At 39.5% G+C, this 23,795-nt stretch overlaps 1 protein-coding gene across 5 annotated transcripts; it reads left to right on the top strand.

Moving 5' to 3' along the window:
- The first annotated feature begins 64 nt into the window (after window positions 1-64).
- Window positions 65-20,151, top strand: recql (RecQ helicase-like). 5 transcript variants are annotated; one of them, XM_061667642.1, is made up of 16 exons: window positions 65-190; window positions 525-595; window positions 1,236-1,460; window positions 2,410-2,589; window positions 2,710-2,816; window positions 3,643-3,841; window positions 3,936-4,102; window positions 5,196-5,274; window positions 5,369-5,517; window positions 7,249-7,366; window positions 7,441-7,579; window positions 7,657-7,748; window positions 8,851-9,067; window positions 9,306-9,435; window positions 19,482-19,533; window positions 20,020-20,151. In XM_061667642.1, exons 2-15 carry the CDS (start codon window positions 571-573, stop codon window positions 19,494-19,496), a joined length of 1,842 nt encoding a protein of 613 aa, XP_061523626.1. In that variant the 5' UTR covers window positions 65-190; window positions 525-570; the 3' UTR covers window positions 19,497-19,533; window positions 20,020-20,151. The 5 variants fall into 5 exon arrangements, with proteins under 5 accessions (XP_061523626.1, XP_061523624.1, XP_061523622.1 ...); XM_061667640.1 differs by lacking the exons at window positions 19,482-19,533; window positions 20,020-20,151 and adding an exon at window positions 15,389-16,178; XM_061667638.1 differs by lacking the exons at window positions 19,482-19,533; window positions 20,020-20,151 and adding an exon at window positions 15,332-16,178.
- The last annotated feature ends 3,644 nt before the right edge of the window (window positions 20,152-23,795 follow it).

The following is a 23,795-nucleotide window of genomic DNA, read 5'->3' as shown; positions in this document are numbered from 1 at the left end:
CTGCATTTTTTTAACGCGCCATAAAATGGTTGACTTGGCGAGTTGTATTTTGTTTGAAAACGGACGTGGTGTCTGATTGATAACCTGGGAGACAAAGCCCAGGGCAAACGCGCCTAAATGTTTAGTAGAACCATAGTAACCATCAAGTAGATTCAGCAACAAGGAAAACGTTCTGAACGGTGTTTGAATGGTCAGTTCTTTTGTCACATATTCCATAACCCTTGTCCACCCTTAAGCATGTGCTTTTTTAGCATAACTAGCTGCGTTCGATCGAGAGCTTTCCTTTCCTTTCACGTGCTGGTACCTTAGCTAACTTGCTACTTCATGTGTACGATCTCGTCGAGTTTACATTAGTTAGCGCAGGTGGATTCAACATGTCGAAAAGTCCGTAATTGAATATATATATATATATATATATAAATTTTTCATTTATGTACGTGAACTCGATTTTATATATATATAAACGAATTAATCATTCCATCCTGGTGCAATGGCTCTTTCTTCTTCTTCTTTTTTTTTTGCAGGAATCATATTTATAATTTTGTCAGATAATTCACGTCTGTTCAAAACATGGACGACCGCGGTCACACAAATGGTGAGTCTGGTTCCACTCAAAAATTACTTTGCTCTCCAAGTACTGCACCAGCACAAAATACAGTAGCGTAGTAGGCCCAAGTGTTCACAAAAACAAACAAACAAACAAACAAGACAGGTTTTATTTCTCAAGAGTATTTAATATTGTAAGACACTATAACGTTATGTACTTTGAACATCAACATTGCGGTTAAATACTGGAAAATACAAAACTGCTTTCTCTTACATTCCCCCCAAAAAAAACGCATGTTAGGGAAATTGCAAAAATGAATGAATAAAGTATTAATTGAGGCCTTTTTGGAACATTTGTTTTGTAAACTTAATTCTGGGTATTATAATTGTAACATTTACTTAATATTTGAGTGTTTTGAACTTTTAACTTAGGTGGCATATTTTCTCCGAATATTGTGGTTGATCTCCAAATGATACCACTTTTTGTAATTTTCCACGATACCTGGGGATATTGCAATCTAGTTGTTTGACATTGCAAACTAGTATACACATTGCTGTTGTAAATATCGATTGTACCTTCATTAAAATGCCAAGAAGGAAATTGGGTCATCATCATTTGGTTTTTGAAACCTTTTAATTTTCTCGTAACATTTGTACATTTGTTCCATTTTCAATGTGTTCCGTTCCAGATGTTCAGGCGGAGCTGGACTCTGTGGAGGCGGAGCTGGAGTTGGTGGAGCTACAGATCGAAGAGTTCCTTGAAAAGAAAACCCAGTTGACTTCCCGCAAGAACGTGCTGCTGTGCAAGCTGGAGGAGGCCTGTGATGCCGCGCCTGCATCATCTTCGTCAAGCCAGCCGTCTAGAACTGCTTTTGAACTGAGCAAAGAGGAAATGCGGCAGTATGATGGCACAGGTACCTTCCACATTACTACGCTTCTTACCCTGTACAATATGCTCACCATTTGAACTATATTTGTGATACCTCCGAATTTTAAAGGAGAGACTGCAATTTTGTCGACAATTTAAAACAATTACCCGGTGTTTTAACACATTCACTGCCATTGACGGGTTGAGAGGTCAAAATGTCACACTTTTGGGGGATGTTTTTTTTTTTTTTTTTTTTTAGACTTTGTTGTAGGTCTAGTCATGCTAGACATTTAATTGGACAATTTGAGGGAAGCGCTACATTTTGAAACCTTCTCGAGGATCCTGGTTACATCTGTCGTATGTCGTTTTTAGTCTAACTTTAAGCCACTCAAGGGTTGCACAGACGTGCAAAGTAATTGACGTTGTTTGTTCGCGCTCCATCGCACTGTAGTGTTTGTGAAATAAGTTTTTTTGTCATTGTTGTGTTTTTTTGTTCTGGAGAAACCACAATTCATTTTGAGGGGCTTTAGGGGGGCTAAGACAATAAAACTTCGCCAAAAACACATACTACCAAATCATTTTGGGGAGGCTGGAGAATTTTTTAGGGGGTGCCTCAGACCCCCTAAAAAAGTCCTAGCGATGCTACTGGTGAGTACTGAACATCACTGTACATGTTGCCACACCATTTGTTTTCAATCCTTTGTTTAAAGGGTTAAATCACCGCAACAAGCCATTTGTTAATTAGCATTAGCAGAAGTGTTTTGTTGTCTTTACGTTTTACAATGGTTAACCTATTTTTACACTTGTGTGACCAAGTTATTAAATAGTCATTGGTCATTCACCAATAAAGTTAACGCTTGATATGAGTGAGCCAATCCGAGCCATTCCCAAAAAATCTATGATAAAGGATTTGTCATTAAAAATTAAATGTAATGATTTACAACCGTGAATCAAGTACATGTCCTTATTTACTGTGAATTGTTTCACCTTTTTAGATTTTGCGTGGTCCAGAGATGTGTCTCAGCACCTGAAGGATTCATTTCACCTTTCCAAGTTCAGACCCCTGCAGCTGAGGGCCATCAATCTGACCCTGTCTGGAAAAGATCTATTTTTGGTGATGCCCACTGGAAGAGGAAAAAGCCTCTGCTATCAGCTACCTGCGATCTGTTCCGACGGTATGCTGAGACCTAAGCGCGTACCGTATTTCAGGTTCCACAATGAATGAAATGTAATACTGTATATTAGTCCACACAGGTAAACAAAGTATGTATGTGTGTGCTGTGCATGCATGGTAGGTTTTACACTGGTTGTGACTCCCCTGATATCACTGATGGAGGATCAGCTCATGTACCTCAAGTCCATCAACGTGCCTGCGGTAATGCTCAATGCCTCTAGTGGCAAGGTAATAACTTGGAGCCATATTTTACTCATGTTCAAATAATCGTTTTGGAGGTTTTTTTTTGTTATTATTATTTTTAAACCGTATGGGACAGCACAGTTCACGTTTGGGTCTTGGTAAGGGAAAGTATCAGGGATGTGCATTGAACATTGAAGAAATGACTCTACTAGAATGTAACAACAGGTTAAATTTACTGTGCCCTCAAAATCAACACACAACCATTCAGAAAAAGAAAAAGAAAAAGTGACTGCAGCTCTGTATTAAAATGTCCAAATTGGGTCCAAAGCGTCAATATTTTGTGTAGCCATCATTATTTTCCAGCACTTTGGCACTGGAGTTCACCAGAGCTTCACACACCACGGCAATCTTATTTTCCCCACTCCTCCATGACGACGTCACAGAGCTAGAGACCCACCTTACATTTAAGGATGATCAATTGGGTTTAGGTCTGGAGAAATGCTTGGCAAGTCCATCACTTTTACCCTCGTCTTCATTTGCAAGGAAGTGGTTGACTTGGACGTGTGCTTGGGCTCGTTATTATTATATATTTCAGCAGTTTGCAACATGACGACTTCACGAGTAATCCTTTTTGCGGCTGGCATGTTTTGTTTATATTCTTCACATTGAATTTTTTTAACTATGAAGGATTCGGTGAATGTACGTATGAAACTGTGGGGTAAACAAGGTTAAGAACCACTGATTTAAACCAATAGTAAGAGTCAGTTCAAGTAAACTAAACAGTATGTCAGACCTGGACTGAAGTTGTATGGATAATCAAGTACACAATATCCACGTTCAAATCCTCAGCTGTATTTTCCTGTATTGACAGGAACACTCTAAGACAGTTTTAGCTGGCATGATTGACAAGAAGGCACCATTTAAGCTACTTTACGTGACTCCCGAGAAAATTGCCAAGAGCAAGATGTTTATGTCTCGTCTGGAGAAAGCCAACAATGCAAATCTTCTGAGTCGCATTGCTGTAGACGAGGTGCACTGCTGCAGCCAGTGGGGACATGACTTCAGACCAGGTAATTAATTTGTTCAATATGTGAAGGGAACAGATTTTGAACATTGTGAGGTTTGCACAGGCACTGTCATATACGTGTGTATTGCCTTCTGCAGATTATAAACTGTTGGGCATCTTGAAGCGACAGTTTCCCAAGGTCCCAGTAATTGGGCTCACAGCTACAGCAACCAGCAGCATCCTCAAGGACTGTGGAAAGATCCTTTGTGTGCAACAGCCAATCACACTCACAGCCTCATTCAACCGAACCAATCTCTATTATGAGGTACAGTATCTGTGACAGTCACTCGCGTTCACTTGCACAAACTGCTAACTCAATCTTCCATCTCAAAATCATTTTATGAAATGTAAAAAGTTAATCATACTTGTGACAAAACTTGTAGTTTATTGAAATATTAAAGAAACTGGATTGTAAAGCAAAATGGATCACAATCATGTCTTTGTAGTAACGTAATTTCTCATGTATAATGCACATTTCCCCCCCCCCAATAAAAAATTGTCAAAAAACAATAGTGCACATTATACATGGGTATAGGGGGAAATGGAATAAACTTTCACATTTTATAAATGTATGCCGTCATCTAGAGGTTATGAAAAAGCTGTACAGTTTCATTCCAATATGCCAGCACCGCCTAGAGGTTATGAGAAAGGTGTACACTTTCATTCCAATATGACAGGGTTATGTATGACTACATATATGTACAGTTGTGCTCATAAGTTTACATACCCTGGCAGAATGTGTGAAATATTCTTTTTTTTTTTTAAATATGACTGATGACTGAACAACAACCATCATTAATTTATTTATGGTTATGTTTTTTTTTAATGATCATGCTTTTCTGAAATGCTTCACAGTTTAATTTGAATACCATTTAAAATAAATTTAAATGTGTTAATTCTGAACACAACCACATATGAATTATAAAAGGGTAAGCACAAACGTTTTATATTTTTTCAGTTGTTTAGTTGTACTTCCCCTCTCGATTAAAACAAAAATTAAATTAAAATACATTCACTGCCATTGACGGCTTTAGAAGTCAAATATCCATGTCAACTTGGGCTTTCAGTTTTAAGTTGTACTTGTGATAAATCACATTAATGGTGGAAAAAGATTTGAAGTTATTTCTCTTGGTGTTTTTGTTTTGTTTTGGCATTACAAAAACAGGCATTTGAACAGGGGTCTATTGACATTTTATAACTATTGTATGTTCTCAGTTGTCCCTGTATGCTGGAAAAAAAATAAGATTTTTTTCGTGTCTCGGTTAAGAAAAATGACTTTTTTTTACTGCTGCAAAAAATGCACATTAAATTTTTAGTGTCAATCTCTTGATGAACCACTGAACATCTTTGTCTCTTAGGTTCGTGCTAAAGTTTCTGATGCTCCATTAATAAATGACATTGCCTCACTGATTAAGAACCGATACAAGGACCAGTCAGGTACTGCAGTGAACGAGACTAGTAATAGCTAAAAATGACTGTTTTAAAATATAAATACATGTTTTAATAATAGGATTTTCCTTTTATACTGCAGGGATCATATATGTGTTCTCTCAGAAGGATGCGGAGTCGGTGTCCTCTGAACTCCAACAGAGGGATATCTTGGTCGCTCCCTACCACGCCAACTTGACCCCTGACGATAAGTCTAGCACTCATCGCAAGTGGAGTGCTGGGAAAATCCAGGTATTTGCAATTCAAGACCCAATTCCCGAATGTCAATTTGACACTAAGTGTAGGGACCAACAAATCCACTCCAGTGGAACCTCTTTAAGTCGAAAGCCCCTGAGTTCGACATTCGACAGGCTGCATGCCAAATCTGTCCCATGGAGTCTATGACCAGCACTCGTAAAGTCGTTAAGAGGTTAAAGTAAAATGTGGTGCTTTTGTATTCAAAGCATTTGTTTTCATTTTTTTTTATCTTGAACAAGAATAAAAACTTGTCTTTAATGTTGCCAATGTAGCGATATTCATCAATACATCTGCGCCACAACCCACACATTTGAACCATTGAGTGACTCTATCGGACTCACACAAAAAAAGATCTGCAATGCAACCTGAAAACTGCAAATTAATACGTGATACTGAAATAATGATGTCAAGATGTCTGACGCAACTTTGATTTATTTATTTATTTAGTTCTATAACAAACTGTACAAATTCTCTTTAAATCCACTTATGCGCAATGCTGCTCGGGCAGAATTGTATAATTAAAAAATGTGAGGAAGGCTCAATAGTTTTTATTTCAGTGCACTGGGAACACTACATGTTATATTCTATATCAAAACAAAGAAAAAAAATTATCATGACCCAAGTGAAGATAAGTGGGATGGATGGATGGATTATTATTATTTCCTTTATTAAGTGACAGGGGGAAAAAGGTATTGGACTGTTTCAACAAAGCAGTGTCTGAAGTTTTCTTACTAACTCAAATATTTACCGTATAAACTAAAAAATCTACAGGAGTTATCATTCCTTTGAATCACTAAACTAATATTCAGATGTATAACTGCTATTTCTGAGAAGTGCTTCACATCTGTGTTGCATGGAGTCGAACCAATTTCTTGCATGTGTGAACAGGTTGATTTGACAACATCCCACAATTTCACTGCATTTCTTGGTTTTGTCTCAAACAGAATTTTTTTATGTCATCCCACAAGTTTTTGATGGGATTAAGGTCCGGGAATTGGGTTGGTTATTCCATAAATTCAAATGTTGTTAATCTGGAACCAAGATGCTGCTCGGTTAATTTTGCCTCCAAAAGGGAATTCAGTCATGAGAACCGTTTTCTGATTAAGTTACATTTATTGGATTTATTTCATACAGAATTAGGAAGAAAACATGCTCTCCTTCAAAGTGAAACATCTTTTCAAATTTCAAGTGTGTTTTATTTTTCTTGGGTTTTGATGAAAATTCACGAGTCTCGGGAAAACTCCATTGATGTAACAACCATGAATCACGGCTCTTTAGTAAGGCCGCCGTCATTCACAATTTAATGCGTGGTATTTGTGTCTAGGCAATTAAAAAAAGGATTTGCACACAAATGGTAGAATTATTGCAATCTACACTGCTGTTATTTTGAGCACAGACTTCTTTTAGCTACACACACAGCGCTCTTAAGTCCTAGTTCTCCACCAATCAACAGCCCTTTTCTCACCCTGATATGTATCCGGTTCCTTTTGGTATCCATTTAGGAACACACAACAGCTCTATGAAATAACAGAACATTCAATTGAACTCTTAACAACTACTCCAAACATCGGTTCAGTCCAGTCCATTCCAGTATTGTTTGTTATTCTTGATTTTACTGTTGAATGTTATAACAAATAAATTGGAAGTTTGCCATTATCCGCTGTATAAGGAAGTAACACTGACAAAACTGCTGGTGAAGTTAAATATGAGTCTGTTTGCCTGTAGGTGGTGGTCGCCACGGTGGCATTTGGAATGGGAATAGACAAGCATGATGTCAGGTTTGTCATCCATCACACCATCAGCAAGTCAGTTGAAAACTACTACCAGGAGAGTGGACGGGCAGGTACAGTAATATAAAAGAATATCTAGACACGATATTCTACTCTTTACTTACGTAATATTTGTTTGAGTCTCCAGGTCGAGATGATCTTCCAGCTGACTGCATTGTCTACTTTGGCTTTTCTGACATCTTCCGCATCAGCACAATGGTAGTGATGGAGAATGTTGGTCAACAGAAGCTGAATCAGATGGTGACTTACTGCCAGAATGTTGACAGGTAACACCTCCACACCTTCTTAGTCTTTTACAGACTGTTTTATAGAGACTCATGTGATCTCACTTTGCTGTTGGCAGGTGTCGTCGCTCTCTCTTGGCAGTTTATTTTGATGAAGTGTGGGATGACAAACAATGCAACCAGATGTGTGATAGGTGCCGCAACGGAAAAGGTTTGTGTGTGAGATATGAGCAGTCGGTCAGAGCTTATTCTTTTTTAATAGTGGGATAATAATGTGGAATGTTGGATGGTGAACGTCGGTGGACGGCCATTTTTAGGTCTCTCTCGAGATGCTCAATTGGTTTTAAGTCAGGGCTCTGGCTGGGTTATTCAAGAACAGTCACTGAGTTGTTCTGAAGCCACTCCTTCGTTATTTTAGCTGTGTGCTGAGGGTCATTGTCTTGTTAGAAAGTGAACCTTTGGCCCAGTCTGAGGTCCTGAGCACTCTCGAGAAGGTTTTTGTCCAGGATATCCCTGTACTTGGCCACGTTCATCTTTCCTTTGAATGCAACCAGTCCAGTCGTCCTGTCCCTGCAGGATTATGGATCCTTCCATTCCAGGATTATGGAGGCCACTGTGCTCTTAGGAACCTTAAGTGCAGCAGATTTCTTTTTTTGTAACCTTGGCCAGATCTGTGCCTTGCCACAATTCTGTCTCTGAGCTCTTCAGGCAGTTCCTTTGACCTCATGATTCTCATTTGCTCTGACATGCACTGTAAACTGTAAGGTCTTATATAGACAGGTGTGGGGCTTTCCTAATCAAGTCCAATCCGAATAATCAAACACAGCTGGACTCCAATGAAAGGTTGCATAACCTTTTCAAGGATGATCAGAAGAAATGGACAGCACCTGAATATATGAGTGTCACAGCAAAGGGTCTGAATACTTATGGCTGTGTGATATTTCAGTTTTTCTTTTTTAACAAATCTGGAAAAGTTTCAACAATTCTGTTTTTTTCCCCCTGTCAATTTGAGGCGCTGTGTGTACATTAATGAGGAAAAAAAACAACCTAAATGATTTTAGCAAATGGCTGCACTGTAACAAAGAGTGAAAAATTGAAGGGGGTCTGAATACTTTCCGTACCCACTGTATATACATTAAAATGTGCAATTAATGTGATTTGTGGTAAATCATAGGAAATCAGTCAACCAGCATGATTAAAGATTTTTTTTTAGTCTTACAACTTAGAATTACACTACGTCTGTAGTCCTCCACCAGTAGCTCCCGTACTTTCTGTAAAACAGCCAATACTGATCATCATCTCCACATCTTCAGATGTCCTCCCCACGGACATTACCCAACATGCCAGGCAGGTGGTGCAGATTTTGGAGCAGGCAGCATCCATGGATGAGAAGCTGACTCCTCTCAAGTTGGTGGAGGCCTGGATGGGGAGGGGCCCCGCCAAGCACAGGAAGTTAATGGAGACCACCAGACTTTCTCGACCACAGGCTGAGGATGTGATTGTCCACCTGCTGCTCCAAGGATACCTCAGGTTATTTTTCATATTGTGGAATCGGAATGACTTCTATTTTCTAAACAGAATACATAGGGCCTGATTTACTCGAGGTTTGTGTGTGTGAATAATTGCACATTCATTCCACAAACACAATCGTAATCAGAGTGCTGTGTTTTGACGAGTGCTGGCACATACAATGTATTCTTGCTTTCAGCCTTTGGGGGTTCAGTTCTTCTCTAAGGTCTAATTTCCTTGTTTGGCCTCTATTTTCTAGGGGAGATTTCAGTTTCACACCATACACCACCTACTTTTACTTAATGCTGGGCCGCAAAGCTCCCCTGCTGAAGAGCCAAACTCACACGCTGAGCATGAAGATGCGAACGACTTCGCCTCAGTCTTCATTGGTGAGTTCAAATTCTTCCCTTCGTATTACATAGACACGCTCATTTATCTGATTTATAAATTAAAAAAAATCAATAAATTCCATTGACCCAAACGTGATGGATTTCTCTCGTCAATAGTTATTGCCAATCTCTGGAGCATGCTTAAACTAACCATTATATCATGTCCAAAATTGTATATTGCTTGGTCCCGTAGTCCCCCCAACATGACTATGCCAGCGTGTAAAGATGAATAAACTGGCAATAAATCCCATATTCCAAAATGATGAAGCCTTCCTATTACATTCCCATCTGTTATAGCAGCACCCCCATATTTAATAGATTTTATTGTAGAAACCAAAACTCATGGGCTCGTAAAAACCTGTTTTGGGATCGAGGACGCACTGACGGGGGGGGGGGGGGGGGATTGCTATTATAGGAAGTCAGAGTATTGCAAGAATAAAGATGAAAAAGGACAACTTTTTTTACACGGAAAAAAATTCCAAATAAAAAAAGTATTACTAAAAGCGTAAGTAATAAAGTCATACACTTTTTTTGTGCGATAGTAACTTGATTCTCATGACAGCGTGACTTTCCTCATTAAATAATGACCTTTTCCCAATATTACAACTATATTTGCCCAACATTCCAACTTTATCTTTTGGACTTTTAATTGTAATTCAGCCTTTGTAAATTTAAAAGGAGATTTTGATTAAATCCAAATATCTGATATTATTTTAATCACACCAAGTTATCTTATTATAAGTTAGCTTAGTATTACATATACACACTCATCTGATTTATAGCTGAGTTTGTTTGTTGACGTATGAAACATGTTCTTTTCTTTTTTTTTTTCAACAAATAAAGTACAGTATGTATAGTGTATTATTAACTCATTTACTGCCATTGAAATCTCGAGACGTTAAGTACTTTTTTTTTGTAGGGAAGTTGTGTAGGAGGGTCTGGCGCAGCCTGTGTGTGAATGCCAAGCTTTCAAACAACAGTAATGACGAACAGATCCCTGTAGATGGCAGCTGTGTAGCGCTTTGGATTTGAGATCAGCACAGCTTTTGAATAGAAGATAAAGATTAGGGGGTGACTTTTGGCTCGTCCCGTCTATTATGAGGGAGAGAAACGGCAATAGGTTGGAAGTCGGACGAGTTTAGGCACCTCACTATCAAACCGAGTATGGATATGTATAGTATAAACAGAGTTTGTGTCACGGTAGTTAGTGGAAAGTGTGTGTCAAAAGCAAAATGGAAGGTCCGATCACAAGCTGATCCAACTTTTGTGGGAATCCCTCCAGTCAAAATCAGCCTCAGTATTTAAGTATTTACATTTAATGGCCTTTTGTGCAATTTGTCTAACCACTTTCTTCTTACTTTCAATGTGTATTGTACGTACCTTTCATCAATATCACATAAAAATATTGTCTCACATTTTCTTATTCCAAAATCCAGGTAAGTCACCATTGAATCAGCGCTGTTTTGACTTTTGCCAAGTGTATTTCATTGTTTTGTTCTGTCTTGTATTAACAAAAAGTGACATGCATCTGCTTTTCCTTAGTTCTTTAACCAGATTAATCATATATGAAACCATTCTAGTTAACTTAGATAATTATGAATCACCACACTCTTGGATTTGTTTTCTTGATTTCATACGGAACTCTACCAGCTGATAATAATAATAATAATACTGCATTTATCAAACTATAGGTTACTGTGGCAAGGGATCGCTAAACTGAGCAAACAGATTTATTATGCAGCATTTGATCATTCGATGTAACGGTGTCTGTTTACAGTATGCAGCTTAATTTTTTTACCATATGATCAATATGTGCAGTGCTTGAGCAAAGTTTTATTGCTCAATCAAATAATGGGACAAAACAATACCAAACGAGTTCTGTGTTACATTTACCATATTGCTCCAAAAAGAGGTATTCGGTCTATTAAATGCCATTTCCCAATTTATCACTGCTGCGTTAGCAACTTGAAAAAGTTCACCAACAGTTGTGGTCAGAAGCTTACATAGGATTTAGTTTAGTGCAAAAAAATCTGAATGTTCTTGAGATTTTCTCTCATCCTCACAGAGTCCAAAAGATATATACAGGTTCAAACATTCACGTAATATTTTATGAAGTGGTGCTTACGGCTGTAGAACAGGGGTGTCAAACTATTTTTTGTCGCCGGCCGCATTGTTGTTGTGGCTTCTCTCGGAAGGCCGTTATGACTGTGAACCCATATAAAATTGTCTTATATAAGGACATAAACACAACAAATTGATGTATCCATCAAGTTTTAAAATCAGAAGCCAATAAAAACATTTTAAAAACTATTATTATATTTACAACCCCGATTACAATGAAGTTGGAACGTTGTGTTAAATTGTGAATACAGAATACAATGATTGAAAATCATGTTCAACCTATATTTAATTGAATACACTAAAAATACAAGATATTTCATGTTCAAACTGCAACACGTTCCAAAAAAGCTGGGACAGGTGGCAGAAAAGACTGCAAAAGTTGAGGAATGCTCATCAAACACCTGTTTGGAATATCCCACAGGTGAACAGACTAATTGGGAACAGGTGGGTGCCATGATTGGGTATAAAAGGAGCTTTGAATTGCTCAGTCATTAACAAGCAAAGATGGAGCGAGGTTCACCTCTTTGTGAGCAAGTGCGTGAGAAAATAGTCAAACAGTTTAAGGACAATGTTCCTCAAGGTACAATTGCAAGGAATTTAGGGATTTCATCATCTACGGTCCATAATATCATCAAGAGGTTCAGAGAATCTGGAGAAATCACTGCATGTAAGCGGCAAGGCCGAAAACCAACATTGAATGCCCGTGACCTTCGATCCCTCAGGCGGCACCGCATCCAAAAGTGACATCAATGTGTCAAGGATATCACCGCATGGGCTCAGGAACACTTCTGAAAACCAATGCCAGTAAATACAGTTTGGCGCTACATCCGTAAGTGCAACTTGAAACTCTACTATGCAAAACAAAAGACATTTATCAACAACACCCAGAAATGCCGCCGGCTTCTCTGGGCTCAATCTAAGATGGACCGATGCAAAGTGGAAAAGTATTCTGTGGTCCAACGAGTCCACATTTCAAACTGTCTTTGGACATTGTGGACGTTGTCTCCTCCGGGCCAAAGAGGAAAAGAACCATCCGGACAGATATGGACGCAAAGTTCAAAAGCCAGCATCTGTGATGGTATGGGGCTATGTTAGTACCAATGGCATGGGTAACTTACACATCTGTGAAGGCACCATTAATGCTGAAAGGTACATACAGGTTTTGGAGAAGCATATACTGCCATCCAAGCAACGTCTCTTTCACGGACGCCCCTGCTTATTTCAGCAAGACAATGCCAAACCACGTTCTGCACGTGTTACAACAGCGTGGCTTCGTAGTAAAAGAGTGTGGGTACTAGACTGGCCTGCCTGCAGTCCAGACCTGTCTCCCATTGAAAATGTGTGGCGCATTATGAAGTGTAAAATACGACAACAGAGACCCCGGACTGTTGAACAGCTGAAGCTGTACATCAAGCAAGAATGGGAAAGAATTCCACCTACAAAGCTTCAACAATTAGTGTCCTCAGTTCCCAAACGTTAATTGAATGTTGTTAAAAGAAAGGGTGATGTAACACAGTGGTAAACATGACCCTGCCCCAGCTATTTTGGAACGTGTTGCAGCCATAAAATTCTAAGTTAATGATTATTTCCTAAAAACAATAAAGTTTATCAGTTTGAACATTAAATATTTTGTCTTTGTCGTATTCAATTAAATATAGGTTGAACATGATTTGCAAATCATTGTATTCTGTGATTATTTGTTTTACACAACATCCCAACTTCATTGGAATTGGGGTTGTATTTCAAAAAGGTGATTGGTAACATAAAATGCTTGCAATAGCGCAACATTATACAAGTAAAGACACCAATTTTGGTATTTTAATCATGAAGTCAACACACATGATTTGCTTTACGCGGGCCACATAAAATGATGTTGCGGGCCGGATCTGGCCCCCGGGCCACCAGTTTGACACCTGTGTTCTCGAATGTCTTTTAATTCAAATAGCCCAAGGACTATTATCTTCTTGTTAGTGATCGTGATTGACTGAAGCTGGTAGTTTAAAGGATAAAAAATAGTTTGACAGCACTTTTTGGATCAACCAATATTTAGAACAACGGTAAAATGAACTTAATGACACTGGGTGACGATCTAAGCAGGATAATTCAGCTCTACAATCTCGCAATAATTTTTTTTTGTTTGTTTTAAACAATTTGGGTAAGTCTTTTGGGTAAGTCTTTTTGAGCAATTCCTAAACATGATCAGTTCAAACAATTTGACCAAAATTATGAACTGTCATCCTCAAATGAAAGGAAATTGGTTCGGAAGTATATACTGTACTATACTGTATGTGGACATATAGACTATTTCCTGGCTTGGCTTGAGCATTTCACTGTCCTTTTATGCTTTCGATTAACAATTACCACACTGGCATGAAGGAAAATCATTATTTTGTTTATTTGTTAAAATGTGTAAATGTAAAATATTAGTTTTCATTTTGTCGAGCGTATTCTTTTTTTTTTTTTTTTTTTTTTATGTTCTGGAAGACTTCAGACATTACTATAGTCAAGAATATAGTACATTGTCGTTGTGTGTTAACTTTATAATCAATATAAACAATTGTTTTGGGACACATTTATAATCTATATGCTCAGTTTAGCAATTATCCTTGTATGTGAGTTTTTTTTTTTTTTTTTTTTTTCCTTTGGGCTGGTTGGGCTGTTGTCCACTCCCTGGAGGAGTTTAATCCCGCACGGGTAAAGACTGTTGTCGTTAATGGCCAACAGGTAAAAACACAGAGAGACCGGGGAAAAGCCAAAGTGGGAAAGGGATCAGATCAGAGTGATGAAGACGCTCCTGTGTCCAAGAAAACCAAGAAAAAGCTCACATAGTGCCCCCCCCCCCCCCCCCCCGCCCCCCCCCACCCAGAGGAGAAGCTGACTAAGTACAGTCCATCATTCTTTTTTTCTTGCTCATCGCATGGCAATCTACAGACACTGGAATGATTCGACTTTAACTAATAAATGACTAATTGGTACTGAGCAGCAGGATTGGTGGATTTCAATTTGGCACATCCTGGATGCATGAAGATCACGGGCTCCTATTACAAGTTACGGGATGCGGAACCTCTAAGGTCGAGCACAATGCGTTCCGGGTTGCTGGTCCGCTTCGGATTAGTTCGGAAATGGTGAAGTCATGGAAAAGAGACGTAATCCTCTTCAGGGTCAAACAGACAGCTTTACTCGTCATTGTTAGCATTGTCGTATGTCGTGAATGTGTAAAAAAAAAAAAAAAAAAAAATATATATATATTAATAAAATAATTAACCACTGTTAATATTAGGATGTAAAAACAATAGCGCTACCGTAACTTCAATGATGAAGGGGTAAAGCGCCTCACACAGACCACAAACAGTAAGAAGAACTTAGGCACTGTCAAACAAAAACAAAACACTCAGGCCTTGAGTGATGTACTGTGATGTCACGCGTGGCGGTTGGTTCGAAGTTTTCGACTAATTTTGAGGCAGATTTTCTCTGGAAGATATTGCTTTTTGACTTTAGAGGTTGCACTTTGTACTGTTTTATTCTGAATGTCATAGGGACAGACATTTTAAAACATGCACATTCTATATTTATGAACACATTCCTGCACAAGAGGATAGAAAGGGGGGTGGGGGGGGGAGAGAGATTGCTATTATAGGAAGTCAGAGTATTGCTACATTTGATTTAAAATGCCAATAATGGTTTGAGTCATTTGTGTCTTTAATGCTATCATAACATAACATTTTGGGATAAACTTGCAACAATTCTATGCTGATACTGGTTTTCATTGTGACAGGATGTGCCAGCTCCCAGTGAGGAGATCATTGATAAGGTCTTACACTCTTTTGTTAAGGAAAACCGCTGTCTCCCCCAATCGAAGCAGAAACAATTTAAAGCATACAAGGACCTGTCGAGGAAACCTAACGTGAACCCGACTGATGAGATGGACAAATATGCTGGTGGAGAGGACAATATGCTCCATCATGTAGTTGAGGTGAATGTTGAAATCAATACCCCAGCTCAGTCTAGTTCTAAACGTAAATCCACCACCCCTCAAAGAGCGAGAAAGAAACCCCATGCAAATGCAACGTCGGTCGTCGTTCCATCTCCGTTTCAAGTTCCCGACCCACCTACCCGCACAGCGCCCAGCTCTCCATCCCAGGCCTCCTTTATTTCCGAAACTGCAGCCGAGGAGCTGTGTGACCTGCGGAACTACTACAGCAATCAGCTCCGGAGAATAAACTACATTTCCCATGAGTTTCTGGGGCAGCCCAATGAGTCGGGGCTGCTGGCTTGCATCCGGGAACCCTTGAAGTCCCTGCGACTGCCCCGCAGGATGACCATCACCCAGACGGCCCGCAACTTGTGGACACGTGTCAGCGGTCGGCGGAAACTGCTCCATTGGTGACCTTGTAGTCACAGGTTTCTGCTGCAGTGATATTCTAAACCACTCAGCAATGTATGCATGTTAATTTGGAAGGTAATATTGTATTGACTGCTAAATTACAGTCGCAGACACATACTGTGTATATGTTACAACTTCAAAACATTTGGCGTGATAGGCACCATGTTCACTGGTACTGTGATATATTTGTCTTCTAAAAAATAAAACATAAAACACACCTTGAGAACTGGCACTTTTAGCTGCTCTTTTGTGTCAATAAAGATCTGTCATCGCTATTCCACAGGCGTTGTACTTTAAATTCGGGTTCAAATGGACTTGTTTTTAGACAAGCACTCTCTCCTGTGTTTAATGTGTACTTAGCATGTCTTTACTCTGTGTAATTAAGCTTTGCAGATTCACCTTTTTCGCAGATATTTGTTTTCAACCTATCCTCTTATGTGCTGTAATAATGGTGCCGTCTTGGTGCCAAGGAACTATGCTGAAGTAAGTTGAGGAGCTTCATTTTGACCAAAGTTAGTGCTGTGCTGCGATCGCGTAGCATCTTGGGGCCAAGGAACTATGTATGTTGAAGTGAGTTGAGCTTTCTCTGGACAAAAGTAGGGCTTTGCTATCTTGTGGTATCTACAGGAAGTCTTAAAGCTTTTTCAGTGGGGTCAGACACAGGTGTTTGGGTGATGGTCACCCTGCGTGGCAGTTTTTGGTAATGACGATGACTGTCTTCACTATCTTCCATTGTATATTCATCGCCTTGAAAATTCTTTTGTACCCTTCCCCTGGGTGATATTTTTGAACTATTAAATCCCTCTGATGTTGTGGAAGCTCTCTCTCTCTGACCATGGCTTGTGCTGAAAGATGTGACTACAAAAACGTCAGGAAAAGCCTACTCGAACATCTGCACTTTATTTGTGGTTAATCAAAGGCACTTAAAATGGTGGCAGGTGTATGCTGACTCCCATTTAACAGGCGTTTGAGTGCGATGGGTTAATTTTGAACACAGGCACATGAATGAGTGACAGTGACACACCCAAGTCTATCACTTACAACCCCAATTCCAATCAAGTTGGGATGTTGTGTTAAACATAAATAATCACAGAATACAATGATTTGCAAATCATGTTCAACCTACATTTAATTGAATACACTACAAAGACAAGCTATTTAATGTTCAAACTGCTAAACTTTATTATTTTTAGCCAATAATCATTAACTTGGAATTTTATGGCTGCAACATGATCCAAAATAGCTGGGACAGGGTCATGTTTACCACTGTGTTACATCACCTTTTCTTTTAACAGCATTCGATAAACGTTTGGGAACTGAGGACACTAATTGTTGAAATTCTTTCCCATTTCTTGCTTGATGTACAGCTTCAGCCGTTCAACAGTCCGGGATCTCCATTGTCGTATTTTACACTTCATAATGCGCCACACATTATCAATGGGGGACAGGTCTGGACTGCAGACTGGCCAGTCTAGTACCCGCACTCTTTTACTACGAAGCCATGCTGTTGTAACGCGTGCAGAATGTGGTTTGGCATTGTCTTGCTGAAATAAGCATTGGCGTCCATGAAGAAGACGTTGCTTGGATGGCAGCATATGCTTCTCCAAAACCAATTTCCAAAAACAATTTGAAATGTGGACTCGTCTGGCCACTTTCCATCAGTCCATCTTAGATGAGCTCGGGCCCAGAGAAGCTGGCAGTATTTCTGGGTGTTGTTGGTAAATGGTGTTTGCTTTGCATAGTAGAGTTTCAAGTTGCACTTACGGATGTAGCGGCGAACTGTTTTTACTGACATTGGTTTTCTGAAGTGTTCCTGAGCCCTTGTGGTGATGTCGTTTTTTGATGCAGTGCCGCCTGAGGGATCGAACGTCAAGGGCATTCAATGTTGGTTTTCGGCCTTGCTGCTTACATGTAGTGATTTCTCCAGATTTCCGGAACCTTTTGATGATATTATGGACCGTAGATGATGAAATTCCTAAATTCCTTGCAATTGTACGTTGAGGAACATTGTCCTTAAACTGTTTGACTATTTTCTCACACACTTGTTCACAAAGAGGTGAACCTCACCCCATCTTTTCTTGTGAATGACTGAGCAATTCAGGGAAGCTCCTTTTCTACCCAAGCATGGCACCCACCTGTTCCCAATTAGCCTGTTCACCTGTGGGATCTTCCAAACAGGTGTTTGATGAGCATTCCTCAACTTTCTCTGTCTTTTTTGGAACGTGTTTCTATGTCTTTTTTGGAATGTGTAGTAGCCATAAAAGTTAAAAGTTAATGATTATTTGCTAAAAACAATAAAGTTGATCAGTTAGAACATTAAATATCTTGTCTTTGTAGTGTATTCAATGAAATATAGGTTGAACATGATTTGCAAATCATCGCGTTCTGTTTTTATTTGTTTAACACAACGTCCCAACTTCATTGGAATTGGGGTTGTACTTCCAGTCTACACAATAATTTTTCTGTGGTTGCCATCATTGGGGAAAATCTTCTCAATGAGCGGATGTTGCAAATGGGGAAAAAAGTAATTCAGTGCTTTTTGGCAATCTGGATATTCCGTTTTGATTTGAATCCAGGCTTGTTTTTATTTATTTTTTATTTTTAAAAATCCGGGTGCTGGGTATCCATGTGCCCAAGCTGTTCTGAATGCTTCATTGCCTCATTTGCGAGCGATTTGGTGTTTTCCCTTTCCAAAGAATCTCTGAAGATGTTTTTTTTTTTTTTTTTTTCTTCTCATTTTTAATTTTGTCATATTTTCTGTAGTTGCTTGACAGTAATGCAGGCCTGATATTTATTTTGATGGTGTCCTTGAACCAGCACTGCCTGGTCAATAGAGGGCGCTAGGGCACCGCCCCACCACTCAGCTGAGTCAGCAGTCTGCCACAATCATTTTCGTCTTTTTTGAAAACATCTTATTGCGCTTGTTAATATAATCATTGTGAAATTATGTGTCTGGGCCACCTGACCGCCATAAGCGGCAGGAAATGGACGGTTGCGTGGTTTTATTTTTCCTTTTACGTTTGCTATTTGTGACAATTATTTAAATAAGGCAATAAGGACAAAGAGAACAAGAAAAGAGAAAAAAGTGTGAAATGGAAGCAGCGGTGGGGGAAAAAAAAATACTGTTGTCAAAAACGCAATATAACTGCAGAGAACTGGCAAGTACATTCGGAGCACATTCAAGGTTAACGGCTCAATTAATAATTTAATAGCTCGCATTCAAATGCATAATCTTTCATCTGATGATTATAATTGTTTACTTCAATATATTTTGACATTCATCATCACAATAACAGTGTTACATACAGTACATTGGTATATGTAAACCCTCATGTAAATATTCTATAATATCTTACTTCATACTCAGTTGTTATTGTTTTTTTTTTTTTTAGGGGTAAATGTACTTTTTGTGTTACGATCAGTGAGAAAACGTCCTAATTTTCATTCCACGATATGTTACAACGGAGCAAAATTCTATGACTTGCAACCTAAAATGAGATTGAGTGGAGGACTTGATTATTATTTATTTTTTTCCACACAGGGGGGACATGCTTGACACTTGAAGGTTAAGAAGACTTGTGACTTAAACATACGTGAGTTACTCCCACCTCGAAAGAGTTCATGTTAAAGCTAAAAAAAAAAAAAAAAAAAAAAAAAAAAAGGCCCCCGTGAGGTGCATCAGTGATGCTGTGTTAATTACTCCTCCCCATTTCTTCTTGAGAATGTTTAAAGGACTGTTTTTAATTAATCATAGACTGTTCCGAAAATGTTACTTTGAACTCTGCCAGTACAGTTAATAAAGGTTTTTATAATCAGGGGGCAGTTTGGGCTCTGGTACAAAGTGTACCAATTGAAAGTGAGCGCAGTGGGAAATGTTTTGAAAGATGACCAAATCAAAGCTGGACCAAAGTCACATAACAGACTGTATTTTACACATGATAAGCAATAACTAAGTCATGCACAGGCAACAGTCTACCCAGTTGGATTTCATTGGCCTGGAAGGTTTTAGCCGCCTGCTGTCCAATGGATTTTAAAGCCTGTAGCTCACATGCAGCTTCACTCCCTCGCTCTTTTCACAGACTGACCTCTGGCCATGCGCGTCTCAAGGGAGCGAGCTTTCATCACTCCAAATTGATTCTTCACATCGCTGTCATTTTGAATAGGGAAGACGCCCACAACCGTTGCGCCGCATGAATCGTATGAAATAAGCTAGTCCGTCGACAGTGGGGGGGGGGGGGGGGAGGGGGGGAGTGATATACATTTCAAAAGGATGGTGGCTGGAGGGGGAAATGTAAGTTTTAACAGGAGAAGAAGAAGCCAGATGCTAGGCACTCTTTGCATTATTCATATATACATACACCATGTTGCGGTATCAATAATATATAAATAAAAATCATGCAGATAGTATCTTATACTCTCTGTAAATAAATGATCTTCTGCCTCCCTGTTCTCAAGGATCACTGAGTATGAATCTTTTGAGTCACGCTCTTAAGCTGGATGTTTGTATTTTATGTTATGATCATTCTAACCTGAAAATAACCCAATGCATTTTGGATTAGAAATACTAAAGTACCGCAACAACAACAATAAAAGCTATCTAGATCTAAATCTAGAGTCCTGTCATCAAAGACAGAAATCGCACATGGTCAAACGTAATCATCGAAAAACGAAGAAGAAACATAGCAACAACATGGGAACAAAAGACGCCAAATGTAAGAGGATGCATGAAAGGAGGGAATGATGGTGGTCTTGAGACTATTTTTTACGTTAGAAAAAAAAAAAAAATAAAATAAAAAAAAGTCCTGGAAAGACTTTTCCTTTTTTTGCAGCGATCTTACACAAACACTCTCGGGCTTCGCGCAGTCCGCAAGCTGGTCCTCAATTTCTGAGCTCGACCAGACTTTGTGTTTGAACATGTTCGGGTAGAACATGTTTGTTTTGATTTACTGCCGGTTCCTTGTTCCTCAGTCAGGTCACTTTTTGATTGGCTACGTTTCGTTTGATGGGGTCATGACTCTGGAGTCCTCGGCTAGAATCTGGATGTATTTTATACCTCTACTTTGAAATAGCTTGCAAAAGGCTTCCATTCATCCTCGCAGGTGGCTTAGTTTCTTTCCTCCCAACTCTTCAATAATCAAAATAAATGAGCGAACGACGTGAACAGGGGACATAGGGAAAATGGTTGTAATATGAAACAACATGATTTTCACATCAAATACGTCCCGGGCGTAACCCTGATGTAGGTTGTAGACCACCGTTGTCAAACTCCAGATCCGGCCCGCCGCATCATTTCATGTGGCCTGCGAAAGCCAATCGTTAAAATACCAAAATTGCAGATTGAGATATTGCAAGCATTGAAAATTGAAAAATTAAATTGAAAAAGGTATGACTGAAAATGTATAACATATTTTTTACTGACTTCTTATTTCAAAACTAGTTATCTGTTAATTTGTTGTAACTATGCAATAATATTTGGGGATCATACATTTGTATGGGTTCATCGTAAGGATATTCAATACCACTTGTTTTCGGACTGATACCAGTCCAAGTATTCGCTCCTAAGTACTCACCGATACCAGTACGACTAGTACTTTTGATATATAAAATTTAAATTCACACAATGACAGATAATTGTGAACAAAGATCTTTCTTTCTGACCCACATAATAATTCACCGATGTGTCAAACGTCGCAGTGTCGTGCCAACTATTGCCAAGTAGGACTTTATGTCAGATTAATTTTTTTTTTGTCTCAAGTATCTGTGGCTGGTATCGACAGCCTTCGCAAGTAGACTAATCAAAGTATATATGAAATGAGGATGACATGCTGACCAATCACTATTTCCACGTGTAATGATGACATGTACAGTATTTGCTTTCCATTTTCCATGTGCTACTTCCTCTCCTGCGCTACTCATGTCAAATCAGACTGCAGCCCTCCTCTTACTTCCTTCCACTCCCATTGAGATGATTGCATAGACTGAGCGAAAAGCAGAGATGAGCAGGAGGCATGTGAGCTAAAAAAAAACCCAAAAACAAACAAACAAACCCAGAAGCGTATTCATTTCTCGATGCTGAGGATCTGCATTCATTATGCTTGCCCCACCCCTGCTGTGACTAGCTCCCGCGAAATAGCAGTCGCTTCTTTATTTTCATTCAAAGGAGGTTACGTGTTTTTGAACAGCTGTTCATTAACACCTGGTTTTCATCATCATCTTCCAGTTCGTCATCCCCTTGAAAAACTGAAACAACATTTCATCTAAAGCTCTGGAAGTATAGATTTCACTTTGCAATAGATTACTCTCTGGATGGATTCCTTTGATTAAATATTGTTCTTTCTCAGGTGGCGCCAGTGCAAACATACCTGCTCCTGCCCATCTCGGCTCGCAAATAGCTAACGTACAAATAAGTATGTTGTGAATGTAACATTGTTAAGGATGTGTTATCAAGAGCTTTTCTTGGTTTCTCTTAAGACCCAACCCAACTCCAGGTCCTGATGTCGCTCACCAGGCCACACCCCTAAGACCGTCGCTTTACTGTTCCACTCCCACCACACTTCCAATAAGCTCTGCATGTATCATCAGTTCTAGTCCGGCTTCTACCCCCTCCTTCTCACCGACACAGCAGTTATCAAGATCACCAACGAACTCCTCCAGGCAGTTGACTCTGGTCTCCTCACCATCTTCATCTTCCTTGATCTGACTGCAGCGTTTGATACCATTTCCCAAACCATGCTCCTTAATAGACTCCACCACATTACACGCCCCCCCCCCCCAGTGGCTCAGTTCTTACCTGTCCGGCCGCACCCAGTTTGTTCAAATTAAATAATTAAAATCCAATCCATCCTCCGTTTCTTCTGGTGTCCCCCAGGCTCTCCCTTGGGCCCCCTTCTCTTTATCATCTAAATCCTACCTATTGACAACAAAATTGTTGTTCCATTACCCTTGATCATTCCTTCCAAGCACACATAACATCACCCGAGCTGCATACTTTCACATCGGAAACATCAATCGCCTCTGTCCATCCCTCACCCCCCGCACTGCTGCTGTCCTTGTTCCTAGCTTCATCACTTCCCGCCTGCATTATTGCAACTCTCTCCTGTTTGAGCTCCCCCACAAGTCACTATAAAAGCTACAGCTTCTCCAAAACGCTGCCGCCTGTATTATCACAAGGACCCCCTTTTACTCAAGCCCTGCAACAACTCCACTGGCTCCCTCTCCAATACCGCATCCAATATAAAATACTGATCTGTACCTTCAATGCCATCAATCACCTCGTCCTGCCATATCTTGCTGACCTCCTTCACTTTGCCATACCCTCCCCCTCTCTCAGATCTTTGTCCTCTATCTTTGTCACCACTGCCTTCAGTGGCACATTTTTTTGAATGTGGGAGAAAGCTGAAGTGTACCCAGAGAAAGCCCACTCATAAACTGGGAGAAAATGCAAACCATGCTGTCACAAAACTATTTCTGGCATTATTTTGATATGTATATTAAGATTAATCGAAAGTGAAATGTCTTTTTGTTGTCAGTGAAAAGGGGACAGATCTTGAAAAATAGCTAGAAATAAAGTTCTTTGCGCTTTTTGCATTGAAGGGAATTTTACATAACCACATTATTCATTCAGTATGTGCAGACTATAGACACTGTCGCTGGTAGGAAATCTATATTCTGAGCTATTTCTTCAGCAGAAAAGGGTGAGTTTTTGTGTGCAAGATAACTTTGTGTTCTCATCTTAGTGGAGAAGGCGAATGGCAGCTGCAGGCAAGCTGACTTTCTTTTTCAGTCTGTTGTTTTGGGCTCATTATCCTGGAAAGTTAATCCCGGTGGAAAGGATGACAATTTGCATAACAAAGAA

Source organism: Phycodurus eques, chromosome 22 (assembly GCF_024500275.1).
Source record: "Phycodurus eques isolate BA_2022a chromosome 22, UOR_Pequ_1.1, whole genome shotgun sequence".
Lineage (NCBI taxonomy): Eukaryota > Metazoa > Chordata > Actinopteri > Syngnathiformes > Syngnathidae > Phycodurus > Phycodurus eques.
This window is presented reverse-complemented; position numbering and strand designations above follow the sequence as displayed.

Excerpts from the sequence above, each read along its gene's own strand:
- recql (XM_061667638.1), top strand. The coding sequence starts at position 571 with ATGGACGACCGCGGTCACACAAATG. Across the intron at positions 2,817-3,642 it reads TCAATGCCTCTAGTGGCAAG|GAACACTCTAAGACAGTTTT; the intron begins GTAATAACTTGG and ends CTGTATTGACAG. Across the intron at positions 4,103-5,195 it reads GAACCAATCTCTATTATGAG|GTTCGTGCTAAAGTTTCTGA; the intron begins GTACAGTATCTG and ends TTTGTCTCTTAG.